General features: G+C 36.8%; 1 protein-coding gene across 2 annotated transcripts; it reads left to right on the forward strand.

Moving 5' to 3' along the window:
* The first annotated feature begins 376 nt into the window (after positions 1-376).
* On the forward strand, positions 377-5,766 carry LOC148190617 (protein LURP-one-related 15-like). 2 transcript variants are annotated; one of them, XM_088102743.1, is made up of 3 exons: positions 377-664; positions 5,030-5,234; positions 5,344-5,480. In XM_088102743.1, exons 1-3 carry the CDS (start codon positions 467-469, stop codon positions 5,352-5,354), a joined length of 414 nt encoding a protein of 137 aa, XP_087958869.1. In that variant the 5' UTR covers positions 377-466; the 3' UTR covers positions 5,355-5,480. The 2 variants fall into 2 exon arrangements, with proteins under 2 accessions (XP_087958869.1, XP_087958868.1); XM_088102742.1 differs by having other exon boundaries at positions 380-664; positions 5,030-5,260; positions 5,344-5,766.
* The last annotated feature ends 10,454 nt before the right edge of the window (positions 5,767-16,220 follow it).

The raw sequence follows: 16,220 nt of genomic DNA on the forward strand, positions 1-16,220 counted from the left end.
CAAACTCTAGTTGAACATGAATGTCAAAAGGACGACCATAATCCCTGGACTACAAATAAACTGAACAACGCCATACCTTTTATACTGTAAAATAGACAAAAGATAGTCAGAGACAACCAATCAAACTAATATGTGGTATGCGAGAAAATGACAATAAATAAGGAAAAAGAAACCTCGATGCATGTTGGTCCCACTAGTTAAACCTATTAATTACATGACTGAGTCGCACATGGTGTCGAATTTCTGGAATGTTAGTGTTTTAACTGTGAAGTCAACTAGAGTCTTCTTCTACTTGCAGCAGTAATTCAGTAAGTAGCATACTTCAGCCGTGAAGTTTGACTAAGTCGTATCGTTAGTATAAGTTAACGCGTGTATCCATGGATACCATACGTTATTGCAATGTTCTTTACCTGCTACTGCAAAACCATAATCATAACCTAGAATTCTTCGTCTCCCTCTCTCTCTAATGGAATGTCCGTCCCCAGTTATCGACCTTTCCTACTGTGCTCCTTACACTATCAATCTTCAAATTAACACAAGAGGTGCGACTTACGACGGAAATGGTGTCCGTCGTTTTTATATCAAATCTGCCCCTGTAACCCTTCACAATCGTTGTGTCTTGTGTGATGCTGGCGGAAAGCCCATCCTCACTCTATATTGGAAGGTTTGGCTACTCTCACCTATATTATTGTTAAGGATGTTTCTTCCTTTTGTTTATTTATGATTATCTTTGGCTTTGCTCAACAAAGGGCTTCATAGTTTTACAATTCTTGAAGTAACACTTGTTAGTATTAAATTACCCCTTTTTGGTTTTACTCATCTTCGCTAGTTATAAATCAGGGTTCAAGTGAAAACATTAAAGACAGAAAATGAGAATGAATAGGGCATTTGGAGACAATAAAGAAAGGGAGAAACTCAAGGGCTTAGAAGAGATGAAGATAATAAAAAGGAATCTGAGATATAGGAGAAGGATAGAACACTTTTTAATGTTTTTAATTGATCGCTCTTAAGTATCTTTTTGTCAGAACAAGCTTCATCCATCCATACTCTTATATTTATTCCTACTAGTCCCCGATCTATTATGCATCTAACCATAAATCACACTTCCTACTACGTTTCTCATCGTTTACTCAACATGAATTTTTTACGTATATGTAGAAACATCTACCAAGTAGAAAAAAAAAAACGCTTTTGGGAATATTCGCTTAACCACACCCAATTGTTCATGAACCTTTTATTTTGTAGGATACTTTATAGTATCATAAATTAAGTCCATTTTAATTTAAATAATTATATTTTTCATCAATTCAGTTTAGCTTTTCATATATTCCATTCATATAAGTTCCAAACCCTACTTATTTGATTTATCACGCAAAATATTAGTTCAATCTTTATACCATATATTTCGCTTAGATCTTATACCATTTATTTTAGGCATGATTGGATAATCGGTCATACTGTATTCCTGCATCAATTCCCTCTTATAGTGTATTCACGCATGATATTCTGTTAGTATTTTGAGGTTGTGAAAGGAGTAGTTGATGTGGTAGAGAAAATGTAGAGATAGTAGAATGTAGAAGTAGTAGTTGAAAGAAGTGTTGTAGTTGTCTTTAGTTGTAGTAGATGTTGGTTCATACAAATGGTAGATGTTGGCTAGTTCCTACATCAAATGGTAGAGTTCATGGGTATTTATAGACCCATAGATTATTCTAGAACATACTAGCCACAACTTATGTGGAATGTTCTAGATTTTTACCTATGTAGAATATTCTTGATTTTTCTTCCTATCTTAGGTTTTTCTAGAATATTCTAGAACTTGTATTACATTTCAATTCTTCTATTTAAGGAGCTTCTACATTCTTCTAGAATTTGCATTACACTTTAATACTCCTCCTTAATGCAAATTCGGTAACTCCAAGCATTGTGCGCAGTAGTTCAAATCTTGGTCTTGGTAATGTATCTTCAATTTGATCTTCTTCCTCCATTTCCTTGACCATACTTCTTGCTTTGATGTTTCTTCATAACAGTTAGGCTCAATCATAGCCATATTGCAAGTTTCATATATGTCTACCAAAGATCTTACTCTTCTTGGACTAGATTCAGGTGAAGAATCTTCCTGTTGTGGAGGTGGAGAAAGCGTACCTGAATTTTCTTCCTCTTCTTGAGTTTCTTCTTGAGATTGTTGCACTGGATGTAGAATGTTGCTTTTAACAACTTTTTCTTCTTCCCAGTTCCAAGAAGCATTTTCATCAACTTCAACATCTCGGCTGATGATGAGTTGTTTTGTTTGTAGGTTGTAGACTCGATAGCCTTTTGACTGTGTGCTATATCCCAAGAATATTCCTCGTATAGTTTTGTCTTCAAGCTTGTGCCTCTTTTGATCAGGAACATGTATGTAGCAGATAGATCCAAATACTCGTAGATGTTTAGCTGATGACTTTCTCCCACTCCAAGCTTCAATAGGAGTCTTGTCTTGGACGGCCTTAGTTGGACATCTATTTAGAATGTAAACTGCAGTGTAGACTGCTTCAGCCCAAAAAGTGTTAGGCATACTTTTCTCTTTCAGCATTGATCTTGCCATCTCCATAACTGTGCGATTCTTTCTCTCTGACACGCCATTTTGTTGTGGAGTATATGCGACTGTAAGTTGCCGCTCTATGCCTTCCTCTTCACAGAATTTGTCAAACTCATGAGATGTGTATTCCTTGCCACGATCACTTCGAAGTACTTTTATCTGTTTTCCACTTTGCTTCTCAACAAGGGCCTTGAATTTCTTGAATACTCCAAAAACTTCTGACTTTGCCTTTAAGAAATAGACCCATGTCATTCTAGAGAAGTCATCGATGAAGAGGATGAAATACCTGTTGTTATGATGTGAAGGTGTTCTCATCGGTCCGCAAACATCGGTATGAATCAACTCCAATAAGTCTTTTGCTCTCCATGCTTTGTCTGTCGAGAATGGTAATCGATGTTGTTTTCCGAGGAGACATCCTTCACATGATTCATTATTTTCCTTCAAGCATGGAAGATCTCTCATCATGTTTTTCGTATATAGAAGCTTTAAGGCATGTGTGTTGAAGTGGCCAAATCTCCTATGCCAAAGCCATGAGTCATCAACTTCTACCTTCATGGCAATATTAGTTCCAGGTTTGAAGCTTATAGGAAAGCTTCTATTTCTCTTCTCCATTTTTACTTGGCCAATTTCTATCATTTTACTGTCATAAATTTTGCATGTATCTTTCTCAAAATGAAGAGAATATCCATTCTCCATCATTTGGCCAATACTTAAAAGATTTTCTTTAAGATTTGGAACTAGTAAAACATCCTTGATGAATTTCGTACCTTTCTTTGTCTCCACCATGACAGTTCCTTTGCCTCGAGACTCCACTGTGGTACCATTTCCTAGCCGAACTTTGACATTGACAGATTTATCAATGTCTTTGAAGATACTTTGATCTTTTGCCATGTGATTACTGCATCCACTATCCAAGTACCAACTTCCTTCTCTACCAGAAGATTCTTGATTAGCGTAGAATAAGAGTTTCTCTTGATTATCTTCTTTCGCAAAGTTTGCTTGATGCTTATTTTTATTACGACAATACTTTTCTATGTGACCAAATTTCTTGCAATAGTGGCATTGAGGTTTTCCATGATGCCAACAATCTTTTTCCAAGTGACTTGTCTTTTTACATATGCCACATGGAGGATATTTTTCTTGACGAGTCTTCGAGAAGCTTCTAGGATTTTCTTTATTTCTAGAAATTTCTTCTATACTTTTATTTCCTTCATATTCTTTATTCTGAGACCGTAATTTTAGTTTTGATTGAAAGGCATTTTTAACCGAGTCTTCTTCATGCCTTTTCAATCTTTGTTCATAAGCTTCAAGAGAGCCCATTAGTTGTGTGACTGACAATGTAGCCAAATCTTTTGTTTGTTCAATCGCGGTTGCGATTGCATCATACTTTTGGGGAATAGAAATTAAAATTTTCTCAACGATCTTTTTGTCAAGAATATTTTCCCCATAGGCTCTCATCTGACTAACTATTTCTTTTATTCTAGAATAGTAGTCTTTAATGGTCTCAGATTCTTTCATTCTTAATAATTCAAACTCTCGTCTTAGAGAATGAAGTTTAATATTGCGTACCTCGTCACTTCCTTGAAACTCCTCTTGTATTGTATTCCAAGCTTGTTTTGAACTTGTGGCACCAATTATCCTTGGAAATATTGTGTCATCAATTGCTTGTTGAAGAACAAATAAAGCCCTTGAATCCTTCTGCTTGTTTTCCTTCAACTCCTTCTTTTGAGCTGTAGTAAGAGTAGAGGTGTCTTCTGGAATAGTGAATCCCTCTTCTATGATATCCCATAAATCTTGAGAGCGGAAGAATGTCTTCATTTTGACACTCCAAAAATCATAATTTTCTCCTTTGAAAATAGGTACTGGAATTGATGATGTTTGATTAGTAGTAGCCATGTGTTGAGAATATATTTGGAAGTAGTAGAATGAGTTATAGTTTTGTTTGAGGTAGTTGAAAATTTTATCTACGCCCAGTAGATGACCGAACGTAGCTCTGGTACCACTGTTAGTATTTTGAGGTTGTGAAAGGAGTAGTTGATGTGGTAGAGAAAATGTAGAGATAGTAGAATGTAGAAGTAGTAGTTGAAAGAAGTGTTGTAGTTGTCTTTAGTTGTAGTAGATGTTGGTTCATACAAATGGTAGATGTTGGCTAGTTCCTACATCAAATGGTAGAGTTCATGGGTATTTATAGACCCATAGATTATTCTAGAACATACTAGCCACAACTTATGTGGAATGTTCTAGATTTTTACCTATGTAGAATATTCTTGATTTTTCTTCCTATCTTAGGTTTTTCTAGAATATTCTAGAACTTGTATTACATTTCAATTCTTCTATTTAAGGAGCTTCTACATTCTTCTAGAATTTGCATTACACTTTAATATATTCTAACAAATTCAATACGCCAGCAAATCCATCTCAGTTACTGAATTATGAATGAATGTTCTTATGTAGATCATGACAATGCACCGGCGATGCCAAGTTTTCATGGGTGAAAGCAATGATTCCTCCAGATTGCTGTTTTCAGTGAAAAAGGCAGAGCTTCTCCAGAGTGGAGTGATGAGATTAGAGGTCTTCCTTGCATACAACAAAAAAGAAAGTGAGTGTGACTTTAGGGTAGATGTTGTGAGTGGCAAAAGATCATGCCATATATATGCAGGTGAATCTCCCACAGTTGTTGCCTCGGTATGTACTCTGTTACGTCTTCAAACAACATAGAAACAGTGTTGTATGAGGTTAATTATACAGTGTTTCTGTCACTAATGCAGATGCAGAATAATGGTGGCTTCAATGTCTTTGTCTATCGCAACGTGGACTATGCATTCATAGTGGCACTACTTATGATCGTTAAAGACATCAACTTCTTTTACGATGAACTGCGGGTTTGTGCAAAGGCAATAACGCCAGTGGCATTGGGCATCTCATGATGATCTAAAGGACTTCCCTATTAATTTTACTCGGATTGTGGAAAGAAAACAAAGATTGGCTTGATTCAAGTTTTCATGTAGAACACATTGGGTTTGGTTTTCGACCATTTTCATGTTAATGCGTGTTTCCAAAGTGTATGAAATTAGGTTTTACTGTTTTTAGTTTTTTAAGTTACCAAATCAGTAACTTTAGTCATGTAATTTTTTATTTTATGTTAAATTGCTTAGATTTAAACTATAAATAAAGTATGGTAGGTTCCAACATACTCTATTTTTCTTTCAATTTTTAAATTTTATATCCATATTACATCACACAAAATTATTTCCGAACGCTTGGTCTAAGACCGATCACTAATAAACCAACATAAAACGAATGAATATAAATCTACACCATTGAGCCACCACTTATTCTGAATGAAAAGAACAACAACGTCTACGACCTTAAGTAGTATGACACATTAACTAAACTGTTTAGGAAGTCTAAAGAAAACTACACTTAGACCGAACACTTATATATACATATCTACTGTTATAACACGTTCTTCATTAATGAAATTACTTGTAGAAGAACTTAATATAGACGGACGCTCAAAGGGGAAGGAAATGGTTAATACAAACTCTCGATCAAAGTTTAACTAATCCTATATAGTATTACAGGAAGACTCTTAGACTCTATCCTCAAAACGTAAGAACTCAGGTAAGACCATGTACTCCCCAGAAGAACCGAACGCTCGTTAACCACTCTCGACCCTACTACCACCTTTACTCAGAATACCACAGGTCGAATATCAAGTTATATCTCAACTCAATTCACAACATATATCAGTCATCCATACAAACATCCAAATAAGTAATACATACATATTTCCTACTCATCCAATAATCCAAACAACATATCATGCAAACATACCAACGTTCAAACAAGAATATTAATCAAATTATATAAGCTTCCCTTACCTCTATACGAAATCGAACGCTCAACTATGCAGAATTAGAGCTCCCTACTACCAAAGACTTAACGTCCGATGGCCACGTTTTAGGAATATTGAACCACACATAAAACCAGAAACGCTCAGAATAATACTACCCACTCAGGCGACCAGAAATAGAGGGTTGCATGTGAGTCTAAACGAACGTGCTTAAAGATAAGGAAACTCACCAGCTTAGAATCATAAACCGATCGGTTTAAACGGAAGCTCTTGACGTCGGGAGTGTTCAAGCGGTGCCTGAGAGGTGATCGGAAGAAGAAATGGTGAGGTTTTCTTAGAGAGAAGAAGGAGATTTTAGAGAGAAGGAAGAGAAAAGAATTTCAGCAGTTTGGAGAAGAAGAAAGCCATGCAGAGAAGTGGAACGTCATTTGAAATTTTGCCTTAAGTACTGTCGTCACCAAAAACGAACGACCACTCTCCTGCAGCCACCTGTTTTCCACTAATTGAGACGCTCATTCTCTTCTTGGCACATGGATCCCACTACTTGGGGTTTTGGGTGCGTTTTAATGGGGTCTGACATTTCCCCTAACTACAAAAATTTTCGTCCTCGAAAATAAAAACATACCTGTAAACAGGTGAGGATACAAAGTTCTAGCTCCCATGTAAAGGCACCTGTCTTCTTGTCCCATACTACTTTAACAAAACGGATGGTTTTACCCATGAGTTGTTTGGTCCGGGTATCCTCAATGCTGGCCGGCTTCAACTCAAACGAACGATCTTCTTTGATCTGACGTCTTCCACTTCCAACACGTGGGAGGGATTGGCTATATACTTCCGGAGTTGAGAGACGTGGAAGACTGGATGAAGGTTGGATAACTGTGGAGGTAAAGCTATCTCGTACGCAACTGGTTTGATTCGTCTTAGAATCTGATAAGGGACAATGAATTTGGGAGACAACTTCTTAGGCTGAACGGCTCTGCCCACGCCAGTAGTTGGATTTAGCCTAAGAAAAACGTGATCTCCTGTAGCGAACTCCAAAGGTCTTCTCCTTTGTTGGCGTACGATATTTGCCTACTCTGAGACACTTTCAACCTATCTTGAATCAACTTCACCTTCTTGATCGTCTGCTGAGTAACTTCAGGTCTAGTTAACACCACTTCTCCCTCTTGAAACCAAAAGTGGCGTTCGACACTTTCTCCCGTAAAGTGCTTCAAAGGGTGCCATTCCAATACTGGACTGAAAGCTATTGTTGTAGGTGAATTCAACCAAAGGTAGAACTTCGTCCCAAACGCCCAAGTGATCCACTACGCACGTTCTCAGCAAGTCTTCAAGCGTCTGGATGGTTCTTTCAGATTGACCATCGGTCTGAGGATGATATGCTGAGCTCATCTGCAAACGACTCCCCAATTCTTGCTGAAGTGACTGCCAAAAATGAGAGGTAAACTTGGGGTCTCAGTCTGAAATGATGCTAGATGGCACTCCATGCAAACGAACGATCTCCTGAATGTACAGTTTAGCTAGTTTTGTCATAGATATCTTCAAATTGACAGCGAGAAAGTGTGTGGTCTTTGTCAAACGATCCACTATGACCCAGATTGAATCATGGTTCCTGACCGTACGGAGTAAGTGGGTCACGAAATCCATAGAGATGCTATCGCACTTCCATTCTGGAATCTCCAATGGCTGTAGTAGACCGCCTGGTCTTTGATGTTCTACCTTTGCCTTCTCACAGGTTAAACAGGACGACACAAATCGAGCGACATCACTCTTCATACCAGTCCACCAAAAAGACTTCTTGAGGTCTTGATACATCTTAGTCATGCCTAGATGCATGCTAAAACGACTCTGGTGCCCTTCCTAGAGAATCATCCTTTTTAGTTCCCCATCATTAGGAACGCACGTTCTGCCTCTGAAGCGTAAGAGACCGTTCGTTCCGATATTGAAGTCCTTTGCTTTCTCTATACCAATCAACTCTAAGGTCTTTCACAGATCTTCATCAACCGACTACTTCTCTTTGATACGGTCAATCACATTACTGGTGTTAGCAAAAATCAAAGATGAAGTTTTGATGATGAACAGATTCGCACAAGTCAAGATTCATAAAGACAAATTGAAGATCTCTGTATTTTATAAAGCTTTTATAATAATCAAAGTTGTTGATGTAATAGTGCTCAAATATGTATTAGGGTTGATTCTTGTAATTTATATTTGATTTATTTAGTTAATCGATTATTCCTGAGAATAATCAATTAATACTAGCCGTTGGGGGTTTCATATTTGAAAAACTAGCCGTTGGGGGTTTCAGATTTGAAAAACTAGTCGTTGTACTCATTATTAATCGATTAATATTTATGTTAATCGATTAAATGCGTTAGATGGCCCGTTTTCGAACAATGGAAGGGTATTAGGCTGAGTCTATAAAATGGCTCACTCTTTATCTCAAAAATAACTCTTCCCTTGTGCAAAAGATCTCTGAACTCTTTGAGAACTCTGTGAGATTGTTGAAGCTAACGAAACTCTTGTCTGCAAAGTCCTGAAGTGCTACTGCGGTGACAGAGGAATAACTTGTTCATCCTTGGTGTGTCCGAGGAAGTGCGTGGAAGAGAATCATCCTTCGTGAAGCATTCGAAGGAGGTGGTCATCCTTTGTGAAGATTCAAAGGAAGTGTAAGTTCGTCTCTTGTGATTTCAAGAGAGGTGGTATCATCCTTTGTGAAGATTCAAAGGAAGTGTAAGTTCATCTCTTGTGGTTTCAAGAGAGGTGGTATTTCTAAACTCTTACAAATTGTTTTTCTTTGTGACTAATATTTGTAAGTGTTTTGTGTTAGTGAAAAAGGTTTATCTTGTTTGAGATAAGCGACTGGACGTAGGATCCTAGTGATCTGAACCAGGATAAAATCACCTGTGTAATTTTTCTCTTTCCCTTACCCTGTCATTTATATTTAATCATTCGCCCAGTAAGAAAAATTAAGAGAAAAATAATAAAAGGCACAATAAAAGTATATAACCAATTCACCCCCCCTCTTGGTTTGTTCCACGCTAATAATTCCGTTGCAACAATTCTAACAATTGGCATCAGAGCTTGCTTTGATAGTCATTCAAATGGCAGGATCACATCAAACCTTTGTAGAGGGTGCATCAATCAATAGACCCCCACTATTCACAGGTGAGAACTATGCATTCTGGAAGGTAAGAATGGAAATATTTATTGAATCTATTGATTGTGAAATTTGGGATGTTATTGCATCTGGTTCTTCTGTTCCTACTAACAATATACAGGAAACAAAGCCCCGTGGTCAATGGACCATTGAAGAAAAGAAAAGATTTCAGAATGATGTAAAAGCTCGGAATATTATTGCATCAGCATTGACTGTTGATGAGTTCTACAGGGTCTCTGTCTGCAAAACTGCTCAAGAAATGTGGGACGTACTCAGAGTGACGCATGAAGGAACAGATGATGTAAAGAGGGCAAGGAAGAACTCCTTAATCCAAGAGTATGAAATGTTCCGGATGAAGCAAGGAGAAACAATTTCAGACGTTCAAAAACGCTTCACCAACATTGTCAATCATCTCATTGGACTGGGTAAGTCATTTGATACCGATGAACTTAACATTAAAATCTTGAAGTCTTTAGACAGGTCGTGGCAACCAAAGGTGACTGCAATCTCGGAGTCACAAAACCTCAACACCATGACTATGGCGGCACTTTTTGGAAAGTTGAGGGAACATGAATTAGATCTTGGAAGACTTGATGAAGAAGAAGCAAAAGCCAAAACCAACAAGAAGAGTTTGGCATTAAAATCAGAGGTTGAAAGAAGCAAAGCTAAATCGGAAGATGAAGATTCAGACGAAGAGGAAAACTTAAGCCTAGTGATCAAAAGATTAAACAAGTTCATGAAGTCTAAAGGTAAAGGAAGGTTTAGATACGAAAAGAAAGATAATCAAGCATCTTCCTCAAATTACCGATGCTATGGCTGTGGAGAGAAGGGGCATCTAAAGGCAGACTGCCCAAATCAAAAGAAAGGTGAAGACAAAAAGGAGAAAAGATTCTTCAAGAAAAAGAAAGCATACATTGCATGGGAAGACGATAATGAGTCCATTTCAGATTCAAGCGAGTCAGATGAAGAGGCAAACATTTGTTTAATGGCAAATGATGATAATGTCAGCCAAGTATTACAAAAATCAAGAAAAGTCATGTGGTGTCTCGATAGTGGTTGCTCAAAACACATGACAGGAGACAGGACGAAATTTACAAACTTTAAAGAAAAGGAACAAGGCTTCGTTACCTATGGTGACAACAACAAAGGAAGAATTCTTGGAAAAGGGGATATAGGAAGCAAAGACACCTTGATGATCAAAGACGTGCTATATGTAGAAGGACTAAGGCATAACTTAATTAGCATAAGTCAACTGTGCGACAAAGGATTCAAGGTAACCTTTGAGAAGAATTCTTGCACTATTTTTAAGAGTGATTCTTCTGACATTGCTTTAAAAGGAGTTAGACATAATAATATTTATTTAATTGATTTAGAAAACGTATTAAATAAAAATATTTCATGTTTAGTTGTTAAAGAGGAAAACCCATGGTTATGGCACAGGCGTGCTGCTCATATACATATGCAACAACTTAACAAACTAGTATCTAGAGAACTAGTAATTGGTCTACCAAAATTAAAGTTTGTAAAAGATAAATTATGTGGTGCATGTCAAAAGGGGAAACAAGTTAAAAATTCCTTTCATTCAAAAAATATTGTTTCTACTTTAAAACCTTTGGAACTTTTACATTTGGATTTATTTGGTCCTTCAAGGATAAAAAGTTTTGGTGGAAACTATTATGCTTTAGTTATTGTTGATGATTTTTCAAGATATACTTGGACCCTGTTTCTCACTCTTAAGAGTGAAGCTTTTAAAGAATTTAAGAAGTTTGCTATCTTAATTCAAAATGAAAAGGATCTAAGAATAAAAGCTATTAGAAGTGACCATGGTGGTGAATTTCAAAATGAATTATTTGAAAATTTTTGTGAAGAACATGGTATTTCTCATAACTTTTCTTCGCCTAGAACTCCCCAACAGAATGGAGTCGTAGAAAGAAAGAATAGATCACTAGAGGAACTTGCTCGTACTATGTTAAATGAAAATAATGTTCCTAAACAATTTTGGGCTGATGCTGTAAGTACTGCTTTTTATGTTTTAAACAGAATGTTAATTCGACCTATTTTAAAATGTACTCCTTATGAACTTTTCAAAAATAGAAAACCAAATGTTTCCCATTTAAAAATCTTTGGATGCAAATGCTATGTTTTAAACAATGGAAAACAGAATTTGGGAAAATTTGATTCAAAAGCTGATGAAGGAATTTTTCTTGGATATTCCTTAACAAGCAAAGCATATAGAGTCTTTAATAGAAAACTGCTCACAATAGAAGAATCCATACATGTTACTTTTGATGAAATTGTGGACCTTGAGGCAAAACCTCTTGAGTCAGAAGAATTTGATGCAGGAACAAGTGAAAATTCATCAAAGGAGACAAATGAAGAGAAGAATTATGACAATCCTCAAAATGAAGATTTAAATAGAATATGGCAACAACCTAGAGGATTATCTTTGGACAACATAATTGGAGATATCACACAAGGGGTAAACACAAGAAGTAATACTGCAAATTATTGTATGAATGTTGCTTTTGTGTCACAGATTGAACCAAAGAACATTAAAGAAGCCCTTCAAGATGAAAAATGGTGTATCGCAATGCAAGAAGAACTCAACCAATTTGAAAGAAATCAAGTATGGGAATTAATTCCCAGAAAAGACACTCATCAAGTAATTAGAACTAAGTGGGTGTTCAGAAACAAACTGGATGAAGAAGGAAACATCACCAAGAATAAAGCTAGGCTTGTCGCAAAAGGATATAGTCAAGAAGAAGGTATAGATTATGATGAGACATACGCTCCAGTTTCCAGGTTAGAGGCAATACGCCTACTTTTTGCTTATGCATCTATGATGAAATTTAAATTATTTCAAATGGATGTTAAAAGTGCTTTTCTAAACGGTTATATCAAAGAAGATGTATTTGTTGAACAACCACCCGGTTTTGAAGATTTTAAAAACCCAAATCACATCTACAAATTAAAGAAAGCACTATATGGCTTAAAACAGGCACCTAGATCTTGGTATGAACGTCTGAGCAATTTTCTGGTAGAAAATGATTTCAACAGAGGAAAAATTGATTCAACTTTATTCATTAAAAAGAATGGAAAACATTTTCTACTTGTTCAAGTATACATAGATGACATCATTTTTGGTTCATCTAGTGCAACTCTCTGCGAGAATTTTGCTAAGTCCATGCAGGGAGAATTTGAAATGTCAATGATGGGAGAACTTACTTTCTTCCTCGGACTTCAAATCAAACAAATGGAGGAAGGAACCTTTATATCTCAAACCAAGTATTGCAGGGAAATTCTTAAAAAGTTTGAGATGGACAATGCCAAAGAAGCATCAACCCCCATGGGGACATCCTGCTACTTAGACAAAGATGAGACAGGTAAAGAGGTAAGTCAGACCAAATACAGAGGTATGATTGGCTCTCTATTATATCTTACTGCTAGTAGACCTGATATCATGCAAAGTGTATGTGTGTGTGCTAGGTATCAGTCAAGCCCTAGAGAGTCTCATCTTACTGCAGTAAAACGCATTTTTAAATACCTTAAGGGGACAACATCCTTTGGTTTATGGTATCCTTCTGGAGCTGAGCCTAGTCTTGTAGGATTTTCTGATGCTGATTATGGAGGTTGTAAGATAGATAGGAAAAGCACTAGTGGAACCTGTCACTTTTTAGGTAGTTCCTTAGTCTCTTGGCACTCTAAGAAACAAGCCTGTGTAGCCTTGTCAACCACTGAAGCTGAATACATTGCTGCGGGTAGTTGTTGTGCACAAATCTTATGGATGAAACAACAATTAGAAGACTATGATATTCATTTAGATCATATTCCGCTTAAGTGTGATAACACAAGTGCTATAAAACTTACCAAAAATCCTATCATGCATTCTAGAACCAAGCATATAGAAATTAGGCATCACTTCATTAGAGACCATGTCCAAAAAGGCGATTGTGAAATGGAATTCATAGATTCTAAGCATCAATTAGCGGACATTTTCACCAAAGCATTGCCTAAGGATAGATTTTTTGAGCTTAGAAGAGATCTAGGCATATTAGACCTAGTAAAATAGGCATTCTTGGATTTAATATTGCATTTTTCGTTGCTTACCGTGTTTAATCTGCGTGTAAATCGATTAAAATCCAATTTAATCGATTAAATGCTTATCTTTATCATTGTATGTATTTTTTTTAAATTCAATAAAAAGTTGTTGTTCATTTCTTTTTCTTCTATGCATAAATTCTTTTTATTAAGGGGGAGCACATGTTTTTTTCTTATGATCAAAAAGGGGGAGAAGATAGTTTAAACTCTTTATTTCTTTTCTATTAATCTCTCCTTTCGTAAGTTGTGGTTGTTTCAGATTATTAAAAAGCTTTAAACTCAGAAGAATTTTTGATCATCATCAAAAAGGGGGAGAATGTTAGCAAAAATCAAAGATGAAGTTTTGATGATGAACAGATTCGCACAAGTCAAGATTCATAAAGACAAATTGAAGATCTCTGTATTTTATAAAGCTTTTATAATAATCAAAGTTGATGTAATAGTGCTCAAATATGTATTAGGGTTGATTCTTGTAATTTATATTTGATTTATTTAGTTAATCGATTATTCCTGAGAATAATCAATTAATACTAGCCGTTGGGGGTTTCATATTTGAAAAACTAGCCGTTGGGGGTTTCAGATTTGAAAAACTAGCCGTTGTACTCATTATTAATCGATTAATATTTATGTTAATCGATTAAATGCGTTAGATGGCCCGTTTTCGAAGAATGGAAGGGTATTAGGCTGAGTCTATAAAATGGCTCACTCTTTATCTCAAAAATAACTCTTCCCTTGTGCAAAAGATCTCTGAACTCTTTGAGAACTCTGTGAGATTGTTGAAGCTAAGGAAACTCTTGTCTGCAAAGTCCTGAAGTGCTACTGCGGTGACAGAGGAATAACTTGTTCATCCTTGGTGTGTCCGAGGAAGTGCGTGGAAGAGAATCATCCTTCGTGAAGCATTTGAAGGAGGTGGTCATCCTTTGTGAAGATTCAAAGGAAGTGTAAGTTCGTCTCTTGTGATTTCAAGAGAGGTGGTATCATCCTTTGTGAAGATTCAAAGGAAGTGTAAGTTCATCTCTTGTGGTTTCAAGAGAGGTGGTATTTCTAAACTCTTACAAATTGTTTTTCTTTGTGACTAATATTTGTAAGTGTTTTGTGTTAGTGAAAAAGGTTTATCTTGTTTGAGATAAGCGACTGGACGTAGGATCCTAGTGATCTGAACCAGGATAAAATCACCTGTGTAATTTTTCTCTTTCCCTTACCCTGTCATTTATATTTAATCATTCGCCCAGTAAGAAAAATTAAGAGAAAAATAATAAAAGGCACAATAAAAGTATATAACCAATTCACCCCCCCCTCTTGGTTTGTTCCACGCTAATAATTCCGTTGCAGCAATTCTAACAACTGGATATTGTTAGAGCACAACACCTTATACCGCTCGGTTCTAACTCGAACTGCAACTTTAAGTGTCTAAATTTCTCAACCAAACATAATTCTTTGACCATCATTTTCGAGACATGAACTACTCTTCTACTCAATGCATCAGCCACAACGTTCACCTTCCCTGGATGGTAAAGTAGTTCAAACTCATAATCTTTTAAGAACTCAAGCCACCGCCTCTGCCTCATATTCAACTCTTTCTGATCGAAGAGGTACTTGAGACTCTTATGATCACTGAAAACTTGGAATGTGGATCCATGCAAGTAATGCTTCCAAATCTTCAACGCAAAAATCACAACTGCCAACTCTAGGTCGTGCGTAGGATAATTCTTCTCATGAGTCTTCAACTGCCGAGAAGAGTACGCTACCACCCTTCTCTCTTGCATAAGCACACAACCCAAACATTGATGAGAAGCATCACAGTAGACTTCGAACGGTATGGCCGTGTCAGGGATAACCAAGACTGGAGCGCTCGTCAACTTTTGCTTCATTTCTTGGAAGCTAGATTCACACCGATCGGTCCAAGCGAACGGGTGATCTTTTCTGGTTAGTTGCGTCAACAGCGCTACTATCTTAGAGAATCCTTCAATGAACCGCCTATAGTAGCCCACTAGTCCCATGAAACTCTAACTTCAGTGACCAAACGTAGACTCTCCCATTCCAATACCGCTCGTACTTTAGCCGGATCTACTGAGATCCTCCAACCGATATCACATGCCCCAAAAACTGCACTTCCTCCATCCAAAATTCGCACTTGGAGAGTTTCGCGTACAATTGCTTTTCCCTCAGTATATCGAGCACTGCTCTTAAATGTTCTTCATGCTCCGCTCGGTTCTTGGAGTAGATAAGGATATCATCAATGAAGACAACTACACACTTGTCTAAGTAAGGTCTGAAGATACGATTCATGTAATCCATGAATATTGTCAGAGTATTAGTAACGCCGAACGACATCACTACATATTCGTAGTGACCATACCCAGACCTGAAGGCAGTCTTCTGAACGTCTCCCTCCTAATTAACTTAAATATGATGATATCCTGATCTCAAATCAATTTTTGAAAATATAGCAGCCCCATGCAATTGATCCAACAAATAATCAATCCTAGGAAAGGGATACTTATTTTTGATGGTTAGCTTGTTCAACTACCGGT

Source organism: Vigna umbellata, unplaced genomic scaffold, assembly GCF_029865625.1.
Source record: "Vigna umbellata cultivar VRB3 unplaced genomic scaffold, Vumbellata_1.0 scaffold_708, whole genome shotgun sequence".
Taxonomy (NCBI): Eukaryota; Viridiplantae; Streptophyta; class Magnoliopsida; order Fabales; family Fabaceae; genus Vigna; species Vigna umbellata.